Consider the following 25122-nt stretch of genomic DNA (forward strand, 5'->3'; position numbering starts at 1 on the left):
TAATTAGGTAATTACAAATCGTTTGGCTATGAGATAAAGCATGTGCAGAGGACTAGACGATTTACATCAGTCATTTTCTAGTGTATTATCATTGTGTTAATGAATTACTTGTAAACGGGGGAGGCATTATGACATGTATTATAGCATATGTTGTTTCAAAGCCCTTGCCCAGGCAGATGACAGGTGACATTTTCATAAAGCCTGCTTCATCGTGAACAATGTATTCAAATCAAATCAAATTGTATTAGTCACATACACGTGTTTAGCAGATGTTATTGCGGGTGTAGCAAAATGCTTGTGTTTCTAGCTCCGACAGTGCAGTAATATCTAACAATTTCACAACATATACCTTAGACACACAAATCTAAGTAAAGGAATGGAAAAAAGAATATATACATATATGGACGAGCAATGTCAGAGCGGCATAGACTAAGATATAGTATAAATACAGTATATACTTATGAGAATTATCCACTAGAATAAATACACAGAGCATTTTTTATTAGACTGTGTTGAAATCTGTTTTGAATTTATAGTGATTGCCATTATTTTCAAGAGTACACAATCAGTGTTGAGTAGCTAAAGGAACACTGATACTGGTTTCAGTGGGTATTGTCGCTGTAAGTCACTTTGGATAAAAGTGTTTGCTACTATTTATTACTAGGCTATTATTATCGATGGCAAACAATCAATTACAGAAGAAATTGTAATTTACAGTATTTTAGTGGTACCTTAAGGCGTTTGGAAATTGCTCCCATGGATGAAATTCAAAATAAACATTTTTGCTAAAATAATTATTATATTATTGATTGGCTATGACTTTTCAAATCACCCAGTATTGCTACCTGCAGCGTTAGCTCTAGGTAAATGTTGTAATTCGTCAGCTATTCCTGAACCTGTGACCAAAAACAAGCTACATATGGACAATACCAAAATAAATTATCTAATGATTCTGCCTCCCCGCAGCAAAATATGCAAAGCTGGGATGGTTGTATCCCCCATATATTTATAACATTCTATTGGTTGCAAGAATTTTGTATAACATTTTTATAAAAAAATTATATGTTTTGAGTCCGGTGTCGTTTTCCATGTGCCATGGAATCGGTACATCGAAAATCTCTTCCCAACTATTTTGCAATTTATGTAGCACAGCTGTCAATGTTTTGGTCCTTAAAGGAGACTGGTATATATTTTTATTTATCCCAATTGTCCTTAATCGATTTTGGTCTTTAATGTAGGGCCGACAGACAAGTTGTCTACTGTTTCCCCCTTCCACTTGCCTCTTCCATTTTTGCGGTAATGCTGCAATTACTTGGTTGTAATTTTGGGTAGAGCAGACATTTCCATATCCAGAGATTCCAGGATCTGGCTGGGTCACTCAATGACATTCAAAGACTTGTCCCGAAGTCACTCACGAGTTGCCTTGACTGTGTGCATAGGGTTGTTGTCCGGTTGGAAGGTGAACCTTCGCCCCAGTCTGAGGTCCTGAGCGCTCTGGAGCAGGTTTTCATCAAGGATCTCGCTGCACTTTGCTCTGTTCATCTTTCGCTCAAGCCTTACCTAGTCTCCCAGTCCCCTGAAAAACATCCCCACAGCATGATGCTGCCACCACCATACTTCACCGTAGGGATTGTGCCAGGTTTCCTCCAGACGTGACACTTGGCATTCAGGCCAAAGAGTTCAATCTTGGTTTAGTCAGACCAGAGAATCTTTAGGTTCCTTTTGGCAAACTCCAAGGGGGCTGTCATCTGCCTTTCACTGAGGAGTGGCTTCCGTCTGGCCACTCTACCATAATGGCCTGATTGGTGGAGTGCTGCAGAGATGGTTGTCCTTCTGGAAGGTTCTCCCATCTCAACGGAGGAACTCTGGAGCTCTGTTAGAGTGACCATCGGGTTCTTGGTCACCTCCCTGACCAAGGCCCTTCTCTCACGATTGCTCAATTTGGCCGGGCGGCTAGCTCTAGGAAGAATCTTGATGGTTCCAAACATATTCTTCAGACAATTCCTTCGACCTCATGGCTTGGTTTTTGCTCTGATATGCGCTGTCAACTGTGGGACTTTATATAGACAGGTGTGTGCATTTCCAAATCATGTCCAATCAGTTGAATTTACCACAGGTGGACTCCAATCAAGTTGTAGAAACATCTAAAGGATGATCACTGGAAACTGGATGCACCATAGCTAAATTTCATAGCAATGTTGGGGTATTGTGTGTAGATTGAATAACATTTTTATTTAATCCATTTTTAATAAGGTTGTAATGTATCAAAATGTGGAAAAAGTGAAGGGGTCTGACCACTTTCTCAATGCACTGTATATGTGGGTTTATGTTTTCCAGAGTCGGAGGAGTCATTTGAGTTCATCATCGTGTCTCTGACGGGCCAGATGTGGCATTTCGAGGCGTCTACGTTTGAGGAGAGGGAGCTGTGGGTCACAGCCATCGAGAGCCAAATCTTTGCCAGCCTGCAGTCCTGCGAGAGCATGAAGAATAAGGTGGGCATGAGAGACAGTGAGGAAACTGTGGGCCTGTCGAGTCATGATTAGTTCAGGGTCAGGAATTTTTCCTGACCACGTGACTTGGCTATGAAAATCTCTGGTTGCTAATCAGGATGTGTGAATGCAAAATTCTCTCTCTCCCCCCTCTCCCCACACCCTTCTCTCTTGCCCTCCCTCCCCTTTCTCTCTCTCTATCCCCTCCCCTCTCTCTCCCCCTCCCCATCCTTCCTTTCTCTGAGCTGCCATGTGTTGGGCTGTGTGTCAGACAGGTGCAGTGCAGCGTGGGGGAGCTCTTATTAGAGCTGACAGACATCAGAGATGGGAACACGGCCTGTGTCAGAACACAGGGGAGGAGACGCAATGCAACACCGACTCAATTTCATATAATACCCACTCTCTCTTCTCTTTCTCTCTCACTCGCTCTCCTCCTCCTCTCTTTCTTCTCTTCCCCTCTCTTTACCCTTGTTCTCTCTCAATGATCACTCGGCCTTCAAAGCCTCTAGTCCTCCCTCCCCTCTCCCCTTCTGTTTTGTGCTGTGTAGCCAGCTGAAATCCGGTCTCCTCCATTCTCTCACTGCAAAGCAATGATGCCTCACACACGGAGTCCCTCTTGCTTACCTGTTTATAACTTCTCTCTGCTCCTCCAAAGTCCCGGTTAGGCAGCCAAAGTGATGCAGCGTCCATTCAGTCCATAAGGAACGTGAGAGGGAACAGCATCTGTGTGGACTGTGATGCAGCCAGTGAGTACAGTACTTTCTCAACATCCAAGCTATATTTCAATGATTCCTACTACTTTACGTGCCACGTGTTGTATATAACATGATGTCTTCAGATTGCGATGAGCCAGATATCACCCTTGCTTATTAGTAACTAACATAGGGCTAATTTTGTTCCTCTCCTCCTCCTCCTCCTCTCCCAGACCCGGACTGGGCCAGTCTTAACCTGGGGGCTCTGATCTGTATCGAGTGTTCAGGGATCCACAGGAACCTGGGGACCCACCTGTCAAGGGTCCGCTCTCTGGACCTGGATGACTGGCCCGTGGGGCTCAGCATGGTGATGATGGCTATAGGCAACGCTATGGCCAACAGTGTCTGGGAGGGGGCCCTAGAGGGGTACACCAAGGTGGGCGCTGACAGCACCAGGTCAGTACCCCACATCTCTCTGTTAGTGTGTGTTTGTTTGCCATCTGCCATTTGCCAGCTTTGTTGGAGGGATTTTGAAACAAACTGGTTGAAAATCCCCACATAGTGAGCTGGTCTCCCCTAGAGCAGACCCTGGTTCCCACCCCTCCTTCTCCTCTCTGCTGGGGCACCCAGGTCTGGTCTCCTCTTCCCTCTCCCCAGTGAGGGTTGTTTGTCTCTGGGTGACAGTTAAGGCCCAGCGCGTCTCTCTGACTAATGACCCTGTGTGTGGATGAGCAGGTAATTAAGGAGCCCATTATGGTGTTTAAGCCCACCCCAGGGGCCAGGCCCCTGGCCCCAGAAGGGCCCTGTCACATATCTATCACACAGAGGCCCCCCATCACTCTCTCTGTCCCACTGTAGAAGACAGGTCTGTAGTGTCTGTACTGTTGGTGAACTAAATTTAGAGAATATGTAATATATACTACTTAAGTGATAAACGGCTTGGTTTTTGATTTGCTGGTCTCATTGTAAAAAAAAATTGTACTGCAGTTACTGAGATTTTAGATATATATATATATATATATATATATATATATATATATATATATATATATATATATATATATATATATACACAGTATACACAATATATATAATTAAATAAATGTTTTTATTAGTTGTACTACTTTAATATTAATTACTGTACGGTTGGGTAGAGCATGCAAGTTAAGCATGTCAATGAACTTGTGCATGTGACAATAAAACTTGAATTTATAGAAGAGTAAACTAACTTGTAAATGTACCTTCAAAGGCTCTTGTAATAAAGGTGATGACAGCTATTGTTGCTTGTAATTGCGTATCAAGTGGACATATGTTTCAAGTTTCAAGTTAGTTTTAATGTCACGTAGCCGACATATCAATGCATACACACAAACTATCTAGGTCAAATAGGGGAGAGGCGTTGTGCCGTGAGGTGTTGCTTTATCTGTTTTCTGAAACCAGGTTTGCTGTTTATTTGAGCAATATGAGATAGAAGGAAGTTCCATGCAATAAGGGCTCTATATAATACTGTACGTTTTCTTGAATTTGTTCTGGATTTGGGGACTGTGAAAAGACCCCTGGTGGCATGTTTGGTGGGATAAGTGTGTGTGTAAGTTGACTATGCAAACATTTTGAGATTTTCAACACATTGTTTCTTATTAAAAGAAGAAGTGATGCAGTCAGTCTTTCCTCAACTCTTTAGCCAAGAGAGACTGGTATGCATAGTATTTATATTAGCCCTCTTATAACAATTAAGAGCATAACGTGACGCTCTATTCTGGGCCAGCTGCAGCTTAACTAGGTCTTTCCTTGCAGCACTGAACCACACGGCTGGACAATAATCAAGGTTAGACAAAACTAGAGCCTGCAGGACTTGCTTTTTGGAGTGTGGTGTCAAAAAAGCAGAGCATCTCTTTATTATGGATAGACCTCTCCCCATCTTTGCAACCATTGAATCTATATGTTTTGACCATGATAGTTTACAATCTAAGGTAACGCCAAGTAATTTAGTCTCCTCAACTTGTTCTACTGCCACACCATTCATTACCAGATTCAGCTGAGGTCTAGCACTTAGAGAGAGCAAATTAAGTGAGTGTGTGTGTGTTGGAGTGTCAGTGTGCATGTGTACAGTCCTGGGAGTGTGCATAGAGACAGTGCAAAAGAAAATAAGAAAATACAAGGGTTAACTCAAATTGTCCAATTAACCCTTTAGTTAGCTATTTAGCAGTCTTATGGTTTGGGGATAGAAGCTATTCAGGAGCCTGTTGGTGTCAGACTTGATGCACCGGTACTGCTTTCTGTGCGGAAGTAGAGAGAACAGTCTATGGCTTGGATGGCTGGAGTCTTTAACGATTTTCCGGGCCTTCCTTTCACACCGCCTGATATAGAGGTCCTGGATGGCAGGGAGCTCAGCCCAAGTGATGTACTGGGCTAGCCGCACCACCCTCTGTAGTGCCATGCGATCGAGGGCGGTGCTGTTGCCATACCAAGCAGTAATATAGTGTGTGTGTGTGTGTGTGTGTGTGTGTGTGTGTGTGTGTGTGTGTGTGTGTGTGTGTGTGTGTGTGTGTGTTATCTGTGTCCATAGAAAGATGTCGTATCCTCTTCGATCCATTCTACCCAACTCAGGGCAGCTTTGAGTTGAGTGATGGCCCACGATTACGTATTGAATGGTTTGTGGGCTCCAGTATTCCGCCACCCTGGACTTGATGAAAGATTATTGATACTGATTCCTCTGTCTCACCTCTGTCACTGTTCCTATATCGCCCTGGGTAGGAATGTTTTTCATTGTCACGAAAATCACATCTCATTCTGTGTGAGCACATGCGTCTTTGTTTAGTCCGTCAAACAAATAACGATAATAATCCCATTATTATCATAGAGGAAAGAGGTTGTTGTCATTATCTCATCGGTAATCATCGATCGAAATCCGGATATATATTTTGCTTGACGAACGAGGAATCATTTATTTGATCAGAAATCTGATGAAGAAAGGAGGTACCATTATCTTGGCCCTGCCTCTACATCACCTCAAAGCATCTCTTGCATAAATTTAGGAGACAAAAAGGGGAATGAATATATTATCTCGCTTCTGATCCCCACCGTTACTTTGTTGTCTCATCCATACAGATGAAACGTTAAGATTAAATATACAGATCTCTATTGTCTCCACACTTGCTCCTCCCCCTGGACTTGAAGTGGTTCTGATGTTAATTGTGTCACCGTGGTGACATGGAGCAGCTTTGTGATGGCATCCAGGCAGCTGGTGTAGCGTTCCCACCCCACCTCCTCCTAAACATTAGTGACACCTAATCTAAACGACTCAGTAACTACCTGAAGACGAGCCTCACATCTGATTGAATGTCTCCTGCTACACTAGTTCTGCCGGCTCGCGTTTTGAAATGTTAACTTAAAAGGTGTTCATCCACAAGATTAGTTTAGCTTTTTTAGGAATTCTTATGTGAAAGAGGTCTGCACAGATTTGCTTTGTAGTCAGATTTATGTAGATATCGGTACTCATCGTGTAGGCTAATGTTGTGGTGGGATTTTGTAGTGGCTTGTATCTTTAAAGAACCAAAATGCATTTTGTATTTTTGATCAGACTTCTCCAGTGCCATCAACAGCTTTCAGAGAGAGTTTAAAATGTATCACCCAATAATTTAATAAAGTCTGAATAAGAAAGATGTAGATATTGGTGTGCCATAAAAGGCGTGTGTATACATCAATAGATCTTGATGACATACATTTCTTCTGAGCCATAAATCTCATAGAGAAATTCAATCTTTCTCCAGTCAGCATATTGGAAGGGAGTTGTTCCTTTAATTAGTGTCTGCCAGTCGGCGTGTTTTCCACGCCACCTCTAATTGTCTGGCACACATGTGAGAGGAAACACTATACACTCACACTCCTGAGAGAAAACATTATGTGCACACACACACACACACACTTGTGAGGGAAAACACTACTGACTATATTGACGGGGAAGGAAGAGGGGGGCTCCACCTCACACACACAAACCTCTCCTTCCTCCCCCATGTCTCATTTGGGGATGGAAGATGTCTGGGAGCGTAGACGGATGTGGAAGGCTATCCCTCACCGGTGCTGCCCACCTCACTGTCACCCCTCTGTCGGTTGTTGTGCCGCGCGGCGCCCTCGGCCACGGCCAGGTAATAGCTCTGCTCTGACGACCAGAGGAGTGGAGAGAGAGCGAGTAAAAGAACCCGCCTCCTCCTCCACTTTGTTTCAGAAATAATTTGCCGCTCCTGCATGCCGCCTGCAGGGTCTGCACGGTAATAAAAATGAATCACACCACTAACCTCTCCAAAACTGCTCCCTCTTTTTAACTCCGTCCTTCCTGGATGGATACACGGCTGGGAGAATGGAATTGATACTGCACTGTCAACGCTCATATTCTTCCCTCATTCTCATCCCTAATTCTCAGCTGTTATTAGAATCACCAACCCAGTGTGGGTGGCAGAAAGGGCTGTGGTTTAGCCTGCTCAGGGATCCAAACTATAATGAGCCAGCTTTAACCTCTCTCCTGTCGAACAGCCCCAGTCCCTAAACCAAAGAGCGCTGAGCCTTTCCGGATACTCACAGGTTAGGGGTGCGAGGAGCGCCAACCGGCAACTATCCAACTCTCCAAAGAGGCTTTAGAATAGCTGGCCTTGCCAGGAGCCCTGGTGGAGGTGGGGTAATTCATTTAGACTAATTAATGAGCGGAGCTGGGGTCTCCCGTCCAGTTCAGCACCGTGCCGTGGCAGTCTCTCCAAATGAAACCCACAGGTCACTGATTAGCCCAGCCTGCCCTGGAAATGATTTGTCACTAATTACCCAACATGTCACGGGTTTCAGCACCAGCCAGGTATATAGGGGAAATTAACTAGCAAATCTAATTTTATTTGTTACGTACACAGTTTACAGCAAGGCCAACTGAAGCAAATTACTCTGTGTTTTATCTTCTATTCTATGTTATAGAGTATAATTAAAGCAACATATACACTATATATACAAAAGTATGTGGACACCCCTTCAAATTAGTAGATTCTGCTATGTCAGCCACACCCGTTGCTGAGTCCACATCATAGGATGCCATTGGAATCTGGAGCAGTGGAAACGCGTTCTCTGGAGTGATGAAACATGCTTAACCATCTGGCAGTCCAACAGACGAATCTGGGTTTGGCAGATGCCAGAAGAACACTACCTGCCCAAATGCATAGTGCCAACTGTAAAGTTTGGTGAAGGAGGAATAATTTTTTATGGTTCAGGTTAGGCTCCTTAGTTCCAGTGAACTTAGTTCCAGTGAAGTCTTAACGCTACAGCATACAATGACATTCTAGACGATTATGTGCTTCCAACTTTGTGGCAACAGTTTGGGGAAGGCCCTTTCCTGTTTCAACATGACAATGCCCCCGTGTTCAAAGCGAGGTCCATACAGAAATGGTTTGTTGAGAACGGTGTAGAAGAACTTGACTGGCCTGCACCGAGCCCTGACCTCAACCGCATCGAACACCTTTGGGATGAATTGGAACGCTGACAGTGAGACAGGCCTAATTGCCAAACATCATTGCCCGACCTCACTAATGCTCTTGTGGCTGAATGGAAGCAAGTCCCTGCAGTCAGCAAGTCCAACATCTAGTGGAATGCCTTCCCAGAAGAGTGGAGGCTGTTCTAGCAGCAAAAGGGGGGACCAACTCCATATTTATGCCCATGATTTAGGAATGAGATGTTCGACGATCAGGTGTCCACATACAGTTGAAGTCAGAGGTTTACATACACTTAGATTGGAGTCATTAAAACTCATTTTTCAACCACTCCACACAATTCTTGTTAACAAACTATAGTTTTGGCAAGTCAGTTAGGACATCCACTTTCTGCATGTCACAAGTAATTTTTCCAACAATTGTTTACAGACAGATTATTTCACTTATAATTCACTTTATCACAATTCCAGTGGGTCAGAAGTTTACATACACTAAGTTGACTGTGCCTTTAAACAGCTTGGAAAATTCCAGAAAATGATGTCATGGCTTTAGAAGCTTCTGATAGGCTAATTGACATTGTTTGAGTCAATTGGAGGTGTACCTGTGGATGTATTTCAAGGCCTACCTTCAAACTCAGTGCCTCTTTGCTTGACATCATGGGAAAATCAAAAGAAATCAGCTAAGACCTCCACAATTGTAGACCTCCACATGCCTGAATGTACCACGTTCATCTGTACAAACAATAGTACGCAAGTATAAACACCATAGGACCACGCAGCCGTCACACCGCTCAGGAAGGAGACACATCCTGTCTCCTAGAGATTAACGTACTTTGGTGTGAAAAGTGCAAATCAAACCCAGAACAACAGCAAAGGACATTGTGAAGATGCAGGTACAAAAGTATCTATATCCACAGTAAAACGAGTCCTATATCGACATAACCTGAAAGGCTGCTCAGCAAGGAAGAAGCCACTGCTCCAAAACCGCCATAAAAAAAGCCGGACTATGGTTTGCAACTGCACATGGGGACAAAGATCGTACTTTTTGTAGAAATGTCCTCTCGTCTGATGAAACAAAAATAGAACAGTTTGGCCATAATGACCATCGTTATGTTTGCAAGCCGAAGAACACCATCCCAGCCGTGAGGCACAGGGGTGGCAGCATCATGTTGTGGTGGTGCTTTGCTGCAGGAGGGACTGGTGCACTTCACAAAATAGATGGCATCATGAGGAAGGGAAATTATGTGGATATATTGAAGCAACATCTCAAGATATCAGTCAGGAAGTTAAAGCTTGGTCGCAAATGGGTCTTCCAAATGGACAATGAATGACCCCAAGCATACTTCCAAAGTTGTGGCAAAATGGCTTAAGTCAAGGTATTGGAGTGGCCATCACAAAGCCCTGACCTCAATCCTATAGAAAATTTATGGGCAGAACTGAAAAAGCGTGTGTGAGCAAGGAGGCCTTCAAACCTGACTCAGTTACACCAGCTCTGTCAGGAGGAATGGGCCAAAATTCACTCAACTTATTGTGGGAAGCTTGTGGAAGGCTACCCGAAACGTTTGACCCAAGTTAAACTGTTTCAAGGCAATGCTACCAAATACTAATTGAGTGTATGTAAACTTCTGACCCACTGGGAATGTGATGAAAGAAATAAAAGCAGAAATAAATCATTCTCTCTTCTGTTATTCTGACATTTCACATTCTTAAAGTAAGGTGGTGATCCTAACTGACCTAAGACAGGGAATTTTTACTCTGATTAAATTTCCGGAATTGTGAAAAACTGGGTTTAAATGTAATTGGCTAAGGTGTTGTAAACTTCCGACTTCAACTGTACGTTTGGTCATGTAGTGCAACTACATTTGATGACTCATTTCATTTCAAATCCATCTGATTAAAGGAAGGCTCATTTGTGTCAAGCTGGGTGAAATGAATTCATTCTGCAAGTGGTGTTTGTCGTAAGTGACTGGGTGCATGTGTGGTGTACATGTCATTGTCCCAGCGTTGTGTTGGAGAGGACAGGGGCAGTAGGGGGTTAACAACGAGAGCATTTAAGGGTGTTAGTCTTCTCTGGCACAAAAACACAGCCGCTCCATCATGGGGACGGTGACAACCTCATTAATGTCACAATATATTCAACTCGTCCTGCCCTGTCTGCTGCTAGCCCAAGGCTCACAGATGCTCCTCTACTGGCCTCTCAATAGAACAACTGGCCAGACCGTTCAACCAGACTGCTCAACCCAAACAAAACAACAGTCTCATTCTAGAACCATGCTATAGAACCACTATCTCTGGCCCAACATTCTACAGTATGTACATGAGTAAAGGAGTGTTTATCCTAGAAAGCTAGATTCTAGATCATGTTTGTTATGTAGTTGTTATTCTTGGTTGAGGATAACGTCTAAACTGTACCCCTGTTGTTGACTGTAGGGAGTCTCATTTACTGGGTTGCTCTCTCATTTTTCGCCCCTAGCAACCTTTGAAGCTCTGGGGCCCTGCTTTCTCGCTCTGTTGTGTTTTTTCTCTCCCTTTTGTTTTTCTCTCTTTCTGTCCCCTTCGCCCAGCTCTCTCTCTCTCTCTCTCAATATGTGGAAGTGAAATGGCCGGCTGTTGCATGGGAATCTGTCCTATACAAGCCGCCCCCCTCCCGCTGCGAGGGGTGTTTAGATTGCCTAGTCCCCCCCTCCACCACTCCTTCACTCTCAGTGAATCTATTTGATGTGTCCGCAGTGAATGTTGAGAGGCAGGGAGGGAGGGAGGTAGGGGGCTGGGGCTTACCCTGATTGTTTAGGAGGAACAGACTGTGTTTGAAGGATGGGGTGGTGTGTGTGTGTGTGTGTGTGTGTATGTGTGTGTGTGTGTGTGTGTGTGTGTGTGTGTGTGTGTGTGTGTGTGTGTGTGTGTGTGTGTGTGTGTGTGTGTGTGTGTGTGTGTGTGTGTGTGTGTGTGTGTGCGTGCGCGTGTGTGCGTTTGGTGGTGGTAATGGTGGGACGGACATCCTGATTCCTCCCTTAATGTGTGGACCAATCAATGGCACCTTTATTAAAGGAGGCCTGGAGTGGTCATTCTCTGGTCTTTGTCTATTCACTACTATTTTACTCAATGCTACCATGGTCCCGCCCCCTCTGTCTCAGTCTCTCTTTCCCTCAATAAATCCCTATTTGTCTTTGTCTTTGGAGCTTGACTAATTATCCTTGTTTGTTCCTCTTTATGTGGATGCAGTCATGTGTTGTTGACTTCGTGGACTGGGTTGAGGAGAATCATTCCGCCATTTGCCACTTAATTAAGGGGAGGTCAGAATCCAGTGCCCAGCTCAGGAACTAAACGTGCAGAACTCGTATAGAATTATAAAAGGGCTTCAGCACTTATTTTCACACAGGTTATTCTGCAACTGATGCCGCTCTTATATAAATTAAGAATTAGGATTGAAAAGTAGAGAATCTAACAGCCTATTTGACAGTTTTGTGTCATCTGTGCCTTTAGACTTTAGTCGTGATACTGTAATCTCTGCTTTGTTTCTTAGCAAACTTTTGGAACAAATGTCAGCTATAAGGTGGTAAAGAAAATATAGTCATCGCACACAGATATAACACTGAATTACTGAGGAAGTTCATGCTGCTCCAAGCAGTAATGCTTTATCATTTAAAGAGACATTATTGAGATCTTTGCTCTGTCTCTTTTCTGCAAGTCCCCTCTGTCCCCTAAGCAACAGAGGATTTTTTTTTAGCAAGTATGTGTGCAAGGGTGGCGAAAGCAGTGTGTGTGTGCATGCGTGAGTGTATGTGTTTCACGGTGTGTGCGTGTGTCGAGGGTAACCATCGGCTTGACTTCCTGAATATCATCCCCTGCTTACGAAGTTCACTCTCTATCTCCTCTCCTTTTCCCTCACTTTCTCCCCCTCTTTTCTCCTCCCGCTTTGACATGCTAAATCTGCCGATTTTATTTTTCTTCCTCCTGCGGAGAGGAAGTGTCCTTTTCAAGGATCTCGGCTTTCCCCCCTGACTGCCTAAACCCTGCCTCTGTTTGGATTGTTGTTCTATTTCAAACAAAAGACAGAGGCGGGATTACCATTTCACTTCCTTTCACAGACTACCTTTCAAGTGGTGTAGCAGCTGAGGAATCTGAGTCACCACCACTGGCCACTTCCCTTTTTCTTAAACGGAACTCTATAGTACCAGCGTGGTTACATTTGGACCCCTACTACTGGGATTGAGGTCTTTTTGTGGCTTCAAGGCCTGTGTTCACAAATAGGATATATAATCAGTTTTGCCTTTTAGATCGTATTGAATAAGATTTAACAGGGAGGACCTGATCCCAGATCAGCCCTCTTACTTTGAGACTGCTTTGTGAGTATGGGCCTTGGGCTCCTTTCTTGGACCTGACATCTTCTTAATGGTTCTCAGCCTTTTTGTTTCACATCCTGGCGCTAACTTTCTGCCTCATTTAGCTCATGTCAATTCACTGGGCTGTCCTCCCTAGATCTGGGATCCCATTCATTCAGTGGGTTAGCTCTCTGAGGCAAACCTTGGCTAACTGCCCGATTTGACTTCATCCCAAATTCCCGATTCTACCAAAACAAAATATTAGGCAGTACATCTGACTATTACCAAATCGATCACATATAGTTTAACGTTTGACACGTACTTGATTCTCGGACTCAGAAAAAGCCTGGGGAATGTTTTTAAAAGGACTTGGTTCCTGTGTTCGAAAGTGGAAACCAGGGGGGGTGGGGCTGTCACCTTCCTAACCAGAGAAATCCGCTGGTTCTGGTCTGCCATTGATCCGCTACCAGCCTTGTTCTCACATAATGACAGACTGGGGTTTGATGGAGGGCTTACACCATAAAACTGCTGGCTGCTCCGATCGCTGCTCCAATCGCCCATCCTTAAGAAAATAGTTATTCACCCACGGGAGAGATCCTTTTTCCACTGTGTTAATGCTTTACAGGAAGTCGTAAGGCGAGTTTAGAGTTATGCCTGTACCATTGAGCTAATTTTGAAGAATCGCATAAGTAACACTTAACTTAACCTTGAGGTATAATGCTTTATAACTAGTTCTAAGCATGTACGCAGGCTTTGTGGTATTACTGAACTCCTCACTAAACATAAAAACAATTTCCCTTCTCCCAGTGTAATTAGCAATCCTTGAATGAGTAAAGGACAATGCAAGAGTTCAGGGTGACTGCTTTATCTGCCAGGCTGAGCTTTAGGATCTATTAATGGTGGTTAGCAGTTAATCAAATTCCGTGCGGGCACTGACAAAGGCAGCTGTGATGTGGGCCAGGTCTGTCAGTGGAGAGGAGAGGTAGGCTAATTAACCCCTTTAGTAAGACTGATGCTGCTGAGAGCTAGTGGGCCTGGCAGGTGACATACTGTACTATACATTGTATTCGGAAAGTATTCAGACCCCTTGACTTTTCCCACATTTTGTTACGTTACAGCCTTATTCTCAAATGGATTAAATAAAAACAACTCCTCACCAATCTACACACAATACCCCATGATGACAAAGCAAAAACAGATTTTTTGAAAATGTTGCAAATGTATTAAAAATAAAGAGAAATACCTTATTTACATAAGCTTTCAGACCGCTTTGCTATGAGACTTGAAATTGAGCTCGGGTGCATCCTGTTTCCATTGATCATCCTTGAGGTGTTTCTACAACTTGATTCAAATAAAATAACATTTGATTTGTTACATGCGCCGAATACAACAGGTGTAGACCTCACAGTGAAATGCTTACTTACAAGCCCTTAACCAACAATGCAGTTTTAAGAAAACACGCCAAAAAATATATATAAAAATGTTTGTCCACCTGTGGAAAATTCTATTGGTTGGACAATATTTGGAAAAGCACACACCTGTCTATATAAGGTCCCACAGTTGACACTGCATGTCAGAGCAAAAACCAAATGTCCCCAAGAACACAGTGGCCTCCATCATTCTTAAATGGAAGAAGTTTGGAACCACCAAGACTCTTCCTAGAGCTGGCTGCCCGGCCAAACTGAGCAATCGAGAGAGAAGGGCCTTGGTCAGGGAGGTGACCAAGAACCTGTTGGTCACTGACAGAGCTCCAGAGTTTCTCTATGGAGATAGGAGAACATTCCAGAAGGACAACCATCTCTGCAGCACTCCACCAATCAGGCCTTTTAAGGTAGAGTGGCCAGACGGAAGCCACTCCTCAGTAAAAGGCACATGACAGCCCGCTTGGAGTTGCCAAAAGGCACCTAAAGGACTCTCAGACCATGAGAAACCAGATCCTCTGGTCTGATGAAACCAAGATTGAACTCTTTGGCCTGAATGCCAAGCGTCACGTCTGGAGGAAATCTGGCACCATCGCTAGGGTGAAGCATGGTGGTGGCAGCATCATGCTGCGGGGATGTTTTTCAGCGGCAGGGACTGGGAGACTAGTCAGGATCGAGGGAAAGATGAACGGCGCAAAGTAAAGAGAGATCCTTGATGAAAACCGGCTCCAGGAGTGGACAAGTCTCTGAATGTCCTTGAGTGGCCCAGCCAGAGCCCGGACTTGAACCCAATCGAACTGGAGAGACCTGAAAATAACTGTGCAGCGATGCTTCCTTTCCAACCTGATAGAACTTGAGAGGATCTGCAGAGAAGAATGGGAGAAACTCCCAAAATACAGGTGTGCCAAGCATGTAGCTTTATACCCAAGAAGACTCAAGGCTGTAATCGCTGCCAAAGGTGCTTCAATAAAGTACTGAGTAAAGGGTCTCAATACTTTTGTAAATGTGATATTTAAGTTGTAAATTTTTTTTACATTTGCAAAAAAATCAACAAACCTGTTTTTGCTTTGTCATTATGGGTTATTGTGTGTTGATTGATAATAATAATAATAAAAACAATTGAATCCATTTTAGAATGAGGCTGTTACGTAACAAAATGTGGAAAAATTCAAGTGGTCTGAATGCTTTCCGAATGCACTGTATACTGTAAACTCTGGTCCAATATCCACACTAGCATACCCCTTAAAATAAAGCAACATATTGGGCATGGATTTCTGATGGTGTGTCTTCAGACCGATGGCGTCATTCCAACATAACACATTGCCATGAGCTTTTTGTAATTATTTGTAATTTTGTCTGCTTTCTAGGCTTACTTACTGATAGTTTGAAGTGTAAAGTGACGTTAGTGTCCATACAGACTCGTTGGCAGTCAGTGTCCTGGGGGATCCTTGTCACTCCAACCAGCGACAGAGTCGTTTTACCATATCAGTGTGAGCCCCTTTTCTCTGTCACTCACCCAGACGCCCAAACAACAGCCCCTTTCTACTTCCCTTATCACTCCGCTTGACGGGGTCGCGGGGTCAGAGCCACACTGAGCATGCCCAGCCATTCACTGTATTGATTTTTTTTTTTTTAATCCAATGCTATTTGGATGGTATTGCAGTTTGTGTGTGGGTGGGAGAAAAGAGAACTGGGGAGTCAAGATTCAAGATGTAGAGCGATGTAGAGATAGAAGTCTGACTAGCAGAGAGTGGAGGGAGATGCATCCCTCCTCCTCTGCTCCTCTCCATTCTCTGGCTCTATAACTGAAGGAGGCCCAGCCCCAGCTCCAGTCCGCCTCTCTGTCTGCCATTCAGGCCCATCGATCGGCTTCCCATCCCGGGCACCCCAGGGGAGGCCGGGGCCCAAGCGCAGGAAGTCTCCTTTGTGGGGGATCCTCCAGTTATCCCTTTCCGACTGATGGCTGACAGCACTGATAAAAACATGTCCCCCTTTCCTCCTGTCCTGTATTGTCCACAGCAGACATGCTGTTCACAATGTGTAACCTTTAGATAGCTGGCTAGACTGTAACTCTCCTGCTGCAGACGATTATCAGTGGAGGTGGGATATAGTTTCAGCATCTGGCCCCTACCACTGAGTCCTTTCATCGTCAGTGTCCTGACACTCAGAGGCTACACTAGGCTCCCAATTAGAGAAAATACATGATTGAGACAATGGCGTGACTGTTAGGATTGTTCTTAAGGATCGTTCTTAAGTGGCCGCATGTGGTCTAGGCCCTATGAGTACTGCGGAATACAGTTACTTCAAAACCTGCCAGAATTTCCTTGGATCCCTACCCTCCCGCCGATCAAAAAAGGTCCTCTTGTGAATAATTATTATGGCTTTAGATTACAAACTATCTATTTATTTAATAGAAAATCCCATTTCATTTTATCATTGTTTCTTGTTTTTCGGTCCTCTGTAACCTCAATGACCCTCTTTAACCCTCTATGTCATATCTCTTTCCTCACCACCAGGGAGGAGAGGGAGCGGTGGATCCGGGCTAAGTATGAGCAGAAGCTGTTCCTGGTGGGTCTCCCCCAGTCGGATGTGCCCCTGGGGCAGCAGCTGCTCCGGGCCGTGGTGGAGGACGACCTGAGGCTGGTGGTGCTGCTGCTGGCCCACGGCACCAAGGAGGAGGTCAACGAGACGTACGGAGACGGGGACGGACGCACCGCCCTGCATCTGTCCTGTGCCATGGCCAACGTGGTCATCACCCAGCTTCTCATCTGGGTGAGTAGGTTGGGGGTTTGAGAGGGGATGGTTTTCAACCTTGATTAAAGGTTGATTATCTTCCTGGTTGAATAAAGATTGAATGATAATGAATAGGATAAGATGGTTAAAAAGTTAGATAGATAGGGAAAATGTTATGGTCAGGGCCAGGAGTGTTTCCTAAGCATGTTGACATGACCTGGAAAAACTCCTGGCTGTTGAGGAAAATGGAGTTCTTTGAGTGAATCTGCTCAACTAGCTAGACCACAATGTCAGCTACACCTCTCTCTGTCCAGTCCACTTCTTCTCCTCCTCACACCTCTCATCTGTTCCCTCAGTACGGAGTAGACGTGAAAAGTCGGGACGCGCGCGGCCAGACGCCGCTGTCCTGCGCCCGGCGGGCAGGAAGCCAGGAGTGTTCTGACATCCTGCTCCAGCATGGCTGCCCCAATGACCCGGTCAGCAGCAGCCTCACCACCCCCAACATGAGCCGCAGAAACCCCAATGTTAACCCCAACCCTAACGTCAACAACAACAATGCCCTCAGTGAGCTCAACCGCAGTGTCAGTATAATGTAGGACCAGGAGTGGATCATCCCAGAGCAGACCGGAGTAGACTTGACTCACCGATCACCAAGGCCCGTGAACATAAACACACTGTGTCCCCATAGACGACCCAGTGTCCGTACTACTCTCCCAGTCCCCATTCTCCTCCTATTCCGCTTCATACTGTGTAACCTAAACTGAGTGACTGGCAGTGGAGGCTTTTTTGGGCGCAATGGACAGGATAGAGATATTCCAAGATGCTGAGAGAGGCAGGCTTACCTGGTGGACATTGTATATTGTATTTGTTTGGTTGTTGTTTTCCTCATATCATTGGCACAGCGGTACTGTCTGTCAGTAACGCTCATGATCAGTTTAAATCTTTTTATTGTTATTAAGCATCAACCAAATGAATGGCTCACCCCTCCCCTCTCTACTAAAACAGTTTATTTCTATGCTTGAACATTTCCTTTCATGTCGTCCTCTGTTGGAGCCAAACTGTGTTTATATTGTGCTGTTTTATGAAATGACAAATTCCCTCTGATAATGCTTCCATGCCTATATAGAGAAAGATAAACACCTTGGTAACATTTTGCTTTTAGATACTCCAAAGGAACTTCCACGTTGGACGCACAGCGTTTGCTGAGTGAAGCCATCAAGCTCTCTTGACATGCCATTCGTGTAAAAAAGCAACGCATGCCTATGTAGGTGGAAGGTAAAAAATGATTGAAATACTTTACGTACGGGCAAAAGGTTTAAATCATAATTTGACATTTCAGAGATGATTGCACAATGGGAGAATTTTGGGAGATAGTTAAGTGAGTCATTTGTTCTTCCACCCTGATCATGTCCCGCTTGCAAATCATCCGTGATTATATGGGAATTGAGGGTCTGTTTTATGAGCATCATGTCGATTGGTTTTTTGTAAAAAAAAAAAAAATGCCTCTTCAATCAGAAATCATTCAGAGGAATGATTGAAGGAAGGAAATTGTATCATTAAGAGATCTTTGTTGGAGTAATTTTTGGATGGATTTGAAGAGTGTTGATAACTATTTGACACAGATCACATAACCTGGCCCCTGCAGGCATAATGGAATGTCTGTTCACCTCTTGTCGCCGAAGGCCCTGCATATTGGTACTCATGATTATATGTCTTTTGTTGCTGTGAACTATGTGGTGCGTGTGTGGGTGTGTGTGTGTGTACATGCGTGTGCTTGTGTGTGAGTGAAAGAGAGAGAGGAAGTGACTGGGTAAATCTGTGTAAGGACACCATTGGGAGAAAAGGCTAGCATTTATAGTTGTTTGACTAAAAGGTTTTTGGAGCAAAAAAGGTGTTTTCAAGTGCAGACCACTGTAACAAGCAGGGGGTTGGAACCGGTTCGGGGAACTGAACCGAAAACAGGAAAATAACAACATTTTTGTGAAACAGAAGCGAGGAAATTATCTATATTGTTCTAGAACAGACCTGTTATTTTAAAAGCATGGAAACCGGTTAATAACCTTATTTTATGTTTCGGGGGATTTTTTTCCAGGCACACACAGAAATGCAACCAAAAGCCTATGCAAAGCCCTCACTCTGTCACTCAGAAACGTATTCCGGTGTCTGCCTGCAAGCTGGGAATCTTTGCCGGTGCGTGTTTAGGCTACCTGCCCCTCCCCCCTCCGAAGCATAGGCTACTGGACTGACATTACAAGGGTGATTCAGAAGATGGGGACAGATTTTTTTATTGGCTAGAGAAGAATTGATTCACTTTTTTCAATGCTAGTTAAGGATACTATAGTTATCACGTTTTACATTGGATTTATTAACTACGAAAAGGAAGACGTTTTTTTAATTCTGGTGCAGCTCTGCACAAACAAGCTTGTTAACTAGCTCTGGTCCAGCATTAAGCCAGCCCTCGGAACTCTCAGAGTGGACCGGACTCACCGATCACCAAGGCCCAGCGCTTCCGTAGAAACCGCTCCTCTGTAGGTAGGGTATAATTTGGTGGGTTTAATTCGGATAATGCATGTCATAACAAGCCAAGCCTCCTCCTCCACCCTTTCGCTCTCCCCACCCGGGGGAATCGCATCTCGCCCCTTACACTTGTCTGTCCATCACGCATTTAAACAACTAGTTTGCCCGCTCCATAGCAAGCTGCTCTATCTGCACTGATTGGTAACTTAATGAACTAAAGGTAAAAAAATAAATACTTTTGCCACAGGGCAAAAAGGAATGATAGAAAACAGTACTTTTTTGGGGTTCTAACTGGTTCAGTACTTTATTTTGCTGGTCAGAACAGTGGAACTGAATACAATAAATAGTGGTTCTGTTCAGAACAAAACGATTGGAACGTCATTTTGGTTGGTTCCAACCCCTGGTAAACAGTAGCTCGTCCTCCAATAAGAATTATCCTGAAGTGGTGTGGATTAACGTTGACTACTGGAGTCGTTTTGAAGCTTTCCCTCTCAATTCCTCTACAACTAATGTGACTTTAACGAACCATCCAACCCCTCACCCTTACTCAAGGGACCAAAACAGGTACATTCAAGTGTCAAACCATGGAGATAGAGACTAAAAGGGTCAAGAAGGGATGGAGAGAAAAGCCAAGATAACTTGACAGTTTTTATGGTAATTCTTCATGATAATATCATATGTGTATATATAAGTACTTAGACAAGACAAAACAAGATGGAGGAGGGACTTTCATAACAGGAGCATTCAAGTGGTATTGGCATAAAGTATATAGAGACATTTCATTTTCTTCGCTCTTCTGCCGTTTTAAGGTTTGAAATTAAAACCTAGTTTTCTGGTCTTTAAATTTACTATGGCAGTGTTTATGTTTACAGGGCAAAGGCTCTTCATATTAACCCTGTTACATTATCTACATGGTTTTGTTATTTCCCAGCAGGCTAAACTGGTTGGAATTACGTCAGTACAACCTGGTTACAACCATATTATAACCTGGTTGTAAACTGGTTGTAATAAGGACATTTAAACCAGCTTTGCCCCCCCTCCCCCCCCGCTGTGTTCCCTCAGTATTTGTAGTTTAATGAAACCCACAAGATATAAAGATGTGGTCAATCAGGAACAGTGTGAAATACAGTATACACTTTCATCCCTGTTGTCCTGAATTGGCTCTCAGATTCAACCAAATTACATTTAGACTGATGGTCAACAGAGCTTGTAGACAGCCTTACGTTATAACTACATTGACGAGTTGGCCTTTTCCTTTGGTGTACAGTAGGTGTACAGTATGTGTACAAACCACCATGGCACCAACGTATTTCAATGAATTCTCAAGTACATTTCAAAGTATGTCTGATATACGGTAGTAGATTATTTCCTATAGAGGAGTTTGAGGTATATACTTACCTGATGCCATAGGACCATATTCACCCTTGTAATATTTCCCTTCCCCACTACTCTTAACGTTGCCTGACTATAACCATTATTCTAAGCTAAATGTTTTCCCCCAAAGACAAGCTGTTCTGATATGGCACCCTATTCCCTAAATAGTGCACTACTTTTGACCAGAGTTCAATGCGATACCTGGTCAAAAGTAGTCCACCATAAAGGGAGTAGGTTACTATTTCAGACGTACCCAGGATGTAAATATGGGTCCAAGATTCTCTATGACCAGACAAGCTCCCAGTCAAACAATTGAAAATATTTTGTTTTTTACAGTCAGTCTTCCTTGACTTGTAAACCCTATTTTGATAACTTTTCAATTTTTTTCTTCATTGTTCTTAAGCATATTTTTAGGTACTTTGGTTAGGTCTCAATGTAGCTACATTATCTGACCATTTGAGGTACTTTGTGTATAATGATGTACATTTGACATATTTATAATGCAGTATGTAAATATTGTTTGTTTTTGTTTAATTTTCCTATTGTATTTTTTTCTCTCTTTACGTTCGGAACGTGAAACAAAACATAAAGCTAAAGAGTTAGCTGTTGTGTGCTTGGATGCTTGGCTGACTGTTGACCTATTCATCAAACACTCCAATAAAACAATGTAGCCTTTCCTGGATTTGGGAAATAACAAAATGTTTGAAATGTGTCTCTCTCTTTGCATCTTCTTTGACTGACTTGTGTAAGTGATGTACTTGTGTATGTACTCTATGTGCTAGCATCATCTGAAGCAGAAGCTTACGTTGCGACCACTCTTAAAAACCGTGGGGCCACTCCCAAGGCAACATTTCAAACTCAGCTGTCTTACACAAGACCTCCATTTTCTTTAATGGCACTTCCTACCTAATCGTATGTGTGATATACTGTACATGGATGAGTATGTGATGTGCCGATTTATGATTTCCTGTTTCAATATCTAGGATTAATACATTTAAAAGTATTCTTCTATATACAGTAGGTTCATGGATGTAGGATCAATAGCCAGCTTCACTCAGTCAGATCCATTGACGTCAGACAATAAAGACAATCCACTCCTAGTACTGTGTTTCAAATGAGCATCCGTTTTGGGACACTGAGGATAGCCTGTTGGTGTATGTTGTGTATTCCGTTAGTATTAATGTGTATTGTTTTCCATTTGGTATTAATGTGTATTGTGTGAATACACATCATGGGGGCCCCCCAATAGTCCAAATAGTCTCTCAGTAAGGATTAAGATAAAGAGCCAGGCTTAGTGTCAGGCAGCATGACAGGCATTATGACGCGGCGGGGGAAAGTGAAAGGTCTCAGTGTCGAGACGCGTCAAAGCACACCACTAATCCACTCCTCATTTTTAGCTTATCTGCTCTCGCTAATACAGGGGTGACTCTGTGCTTCACCTCTCGGTTTTCTCTTCTGTTGTCTTTTATAACCTGTTTGTCTTTTCTTTCCTTCTTCCTTCCTCTTTGCAGACTGAGGTGGTGATACAGCCACATGTTTGTGTTTAAGCGCTTACACACACACACACACGCACACACTTAGTTGAGAGAGTAGCCTATACAGTGTCAGCACCAGTGGTGTAGTGGTGCCTGGAGAAGTGTGTATACTCTAATTTTGCCAAACAGTTCCCAAACGGTCCACCCGGCGACGGAAAGGTGCCGTGTTTGAAAAATTCAGTGAGGAACAGTGCCGTAAACTCTGACTGACCTAAAATGATGAATCCCATTTTGGTCTTTCACAGTCAGGCCAACCCAAGCTGTCCTGTGCAAGTAGGCTAATAGTAGACCTACTATTGAAACAGATAAATGAGGCTGTCAACTGAGTCAGAAATTCACAGGTTTCAGATTTGTCCAATTTTGGGGGGTTTCGCTCTCAAAGTCTGTTTTAATAGAAAAACAAATAGAAATCCATAACAATGTCTAAACCACATCAGGAGACCACTTTTGAGGTCTGGGTAAAATCTAAGATATTTAGATTTGCTTATTCAAGTGCCAATGCACCTAGCACTGTTGTTTGGTTAGTGGTGTTGCCAGAAGATACCGACCCTACCGTTACTAGGGTCGGTATCTTCTGGCAACACCACTAACCAAACATGGCCACTGCTGCTATTTTGGAATGGCAATGTCAGGCAATCATTTCTTTTGTTGTTCAACACAATGTGTCATTCCATAATGGCTGCTGTGGGTACTGCTAGCTAGCATGAGGATGGAAAGCCCAGCTTTATGGAAAACAAGCAGTATTTCAACATACTTGAATTATCAGTGTCGATAAAGGTACAATTTGGAGTACAGTGGTATATCCCATCCCTGCATTGAGGTACGTTTTCCGATCTATATCGCGCGCCGGCTCCACAGTATCTTAATGTAACCATGATTGCGATCCAACCCCGGTGCACCTCAGTGTAAATAAGCATAACGGTAGGGTCGGTATTTTCTGGCAAGTTAGTGGTGTTTCTGTAGCACATGAGATAGATTTTGCAAAACAAATGGCCACCGGATTGATGCAAATAACCATAATATCATTCTGCCGGTAGGCAGGCTACTTTGTATCTATTTTACATTTAAGTGAGAATGTTTTTGGGAAACCCTTTCCATCTACACTCTTAGAAAAAAAAGATGCTAACTAGAACCAAAAAGGGTTATTTGGCTGTCCCCATAGGAGAACCCTTTAAAGAACCCCTTTTGGTTCCAGGCAGAACCATTTTGGTTACAGGAAGAACCCTTTGGGGTTCCATGTAGAACCCTTTCCATAGAGGGTTCTTCATGGAACCCAAAAGAGTTCTACCTGGAACCAAAAAGGGTTCTCCTATGGGGACAGCCGCAGAACCCTTTTGGAACCCTTATTTCTAAGAGTATACCAGACAACGTTTAGGCCTATCATTAGCATTGCAATGTTTTTCCTGTTTCTTAATTGTTTGAAACCTGGGAGTTTTACTTCATATTATGAGTGATGCCTTATCTTGTTTCAAAGTAGCTTATAGCCAAAATCCACCATAGAAACGTGGAGGCAATTATTTGATAATGACTTCCTCATATGCTTCTCCTGTTCTATTGGTTATCTTTCAGCTTTCTTTCATTGTCTAGCAGCCAAAGACATTATCCTAGTCATATTAGCAACCCATGAAAGTTGTTGCATCTTAGATCTCCCCTCTTTCAACATTTTTTACGGATGTTTCTATCTCTGTCCATGAATCCGCTTGCATGTGCAGTGCACATTTTAGAACAATGTTTTCCCGCAAATTGCATTTAGGACCATTCAAATTCAAAATAATAGTTTAATAACATTTTTAGCTAAACATTCTGATCTGTTCCATAAGCTAAATTAATTGATACGGCGTATATCTCCACCACACTACTTTGATACACATTGTGGGGATTAACCTCTATGGGCTTGGTAACCCCCCCCCCCCCGCCCCCCCCCCCAGGACGATTGAGTTAACATGCGCTAATGTGATTAGCATGAGGTTGTAAGTAACAAGAACATTTCCCAGGACATATGCGCAGAAAGCTTAAATTCTTGTTAATCTAACTGCACTGTCCAATTTACAGTAGCTATTACAGTGAAAGAGTACCATGCTATTGTTTGAGGCGAGTGCACAGTTATGAACTTGAATATGTATTAATAAACTAATTAGGCACATTTGGGCAGACTTGATACAACATTTTGAACAGAAATACAATGGTTCATTGGATCAGTCTAAAACATTGCACATACACTGCTACCATCTAGTGGCCAAAATCTAAATTGCACCTAACCTGGAATTATACACAATGGCCTTTTTCTTGCATTTCAAAGATGATGAAAAACCCAAAAAAACAAACGCATGTTTTTTTGTTTGGATTATCTTTTAGCAGATAATTTCCACAAACTTCAAAGTGTTTCCTTCCAAATGGTTCCTTCCAAATGGTATCAAGAAATTCATATCCTTACTTCAGGTCCTGAGCTACAGGCAGTTAGATTTGGGTATATCATTTTAGGCGAAAATTGAAAAAAGGGTCCGATCCTTAATTAAGAAGTGACTATACGCAATTCCCACTGAAAGTAAATGGTTATACTGTGTATACCTGCGTACAG

At 43.3% G+C, this 25122-nt stretch overlaps 1 protein-coding gene across 2 annotated transcripts in view; it reads left to right on the forward strand.

The window, feature by feature from the left end:
- LOC106599824 (arf-GAP with GTPase, ANK repeat and PH domain-containing protein 3) overlaps nucleotides 1-21708 on the forward strand; it is a 219838-nt gene extending 198130 nt beyond the window's left edge. For both annotated transcript variants that reach the window (XM_014191164.3, XM_014191163.3), the window contains exons 14-18: nucleotides 2338-2492; nucleotides 3145-3235; nucleotides 3415-3637; nucleotides 16902-17157; nucleotides 17475-21708. In XM_014191164.3, the coding sequence (XP_014046639.1) occupies nucleotides 2338-2492; nucleotides 3145-3235; nucleotides 3415-3637; nucleotides 16902-17157; nucleotides 17475-17714 (965 nt within the window). In that variant the 3' untranslated portion in view covers nucleotides 17715-21708. The remainder of the gene's footprint in view (nucleotides 1-2337; nucleotides 2493-3144; nucleotides 3236-3414; nucleotides 3638-16901; nucleotides 17158-17474) is intronic.
- The last annotated feature ends 3414 nt before the right edge of the window (nucleotides 21709-25122 follow it).

Source organism: Salmo salar, chromosome 03 (assembly GCF_965601325.2).
Source record: "Salmo salar chromosome 03, fSalSal1, whole genome shotgun sequence".
NCBI lineage: Eukaryota > Metazoa > Chordata > Actinopteri > Salmoniformes > Salmonidae > Salmo > Salmo salar.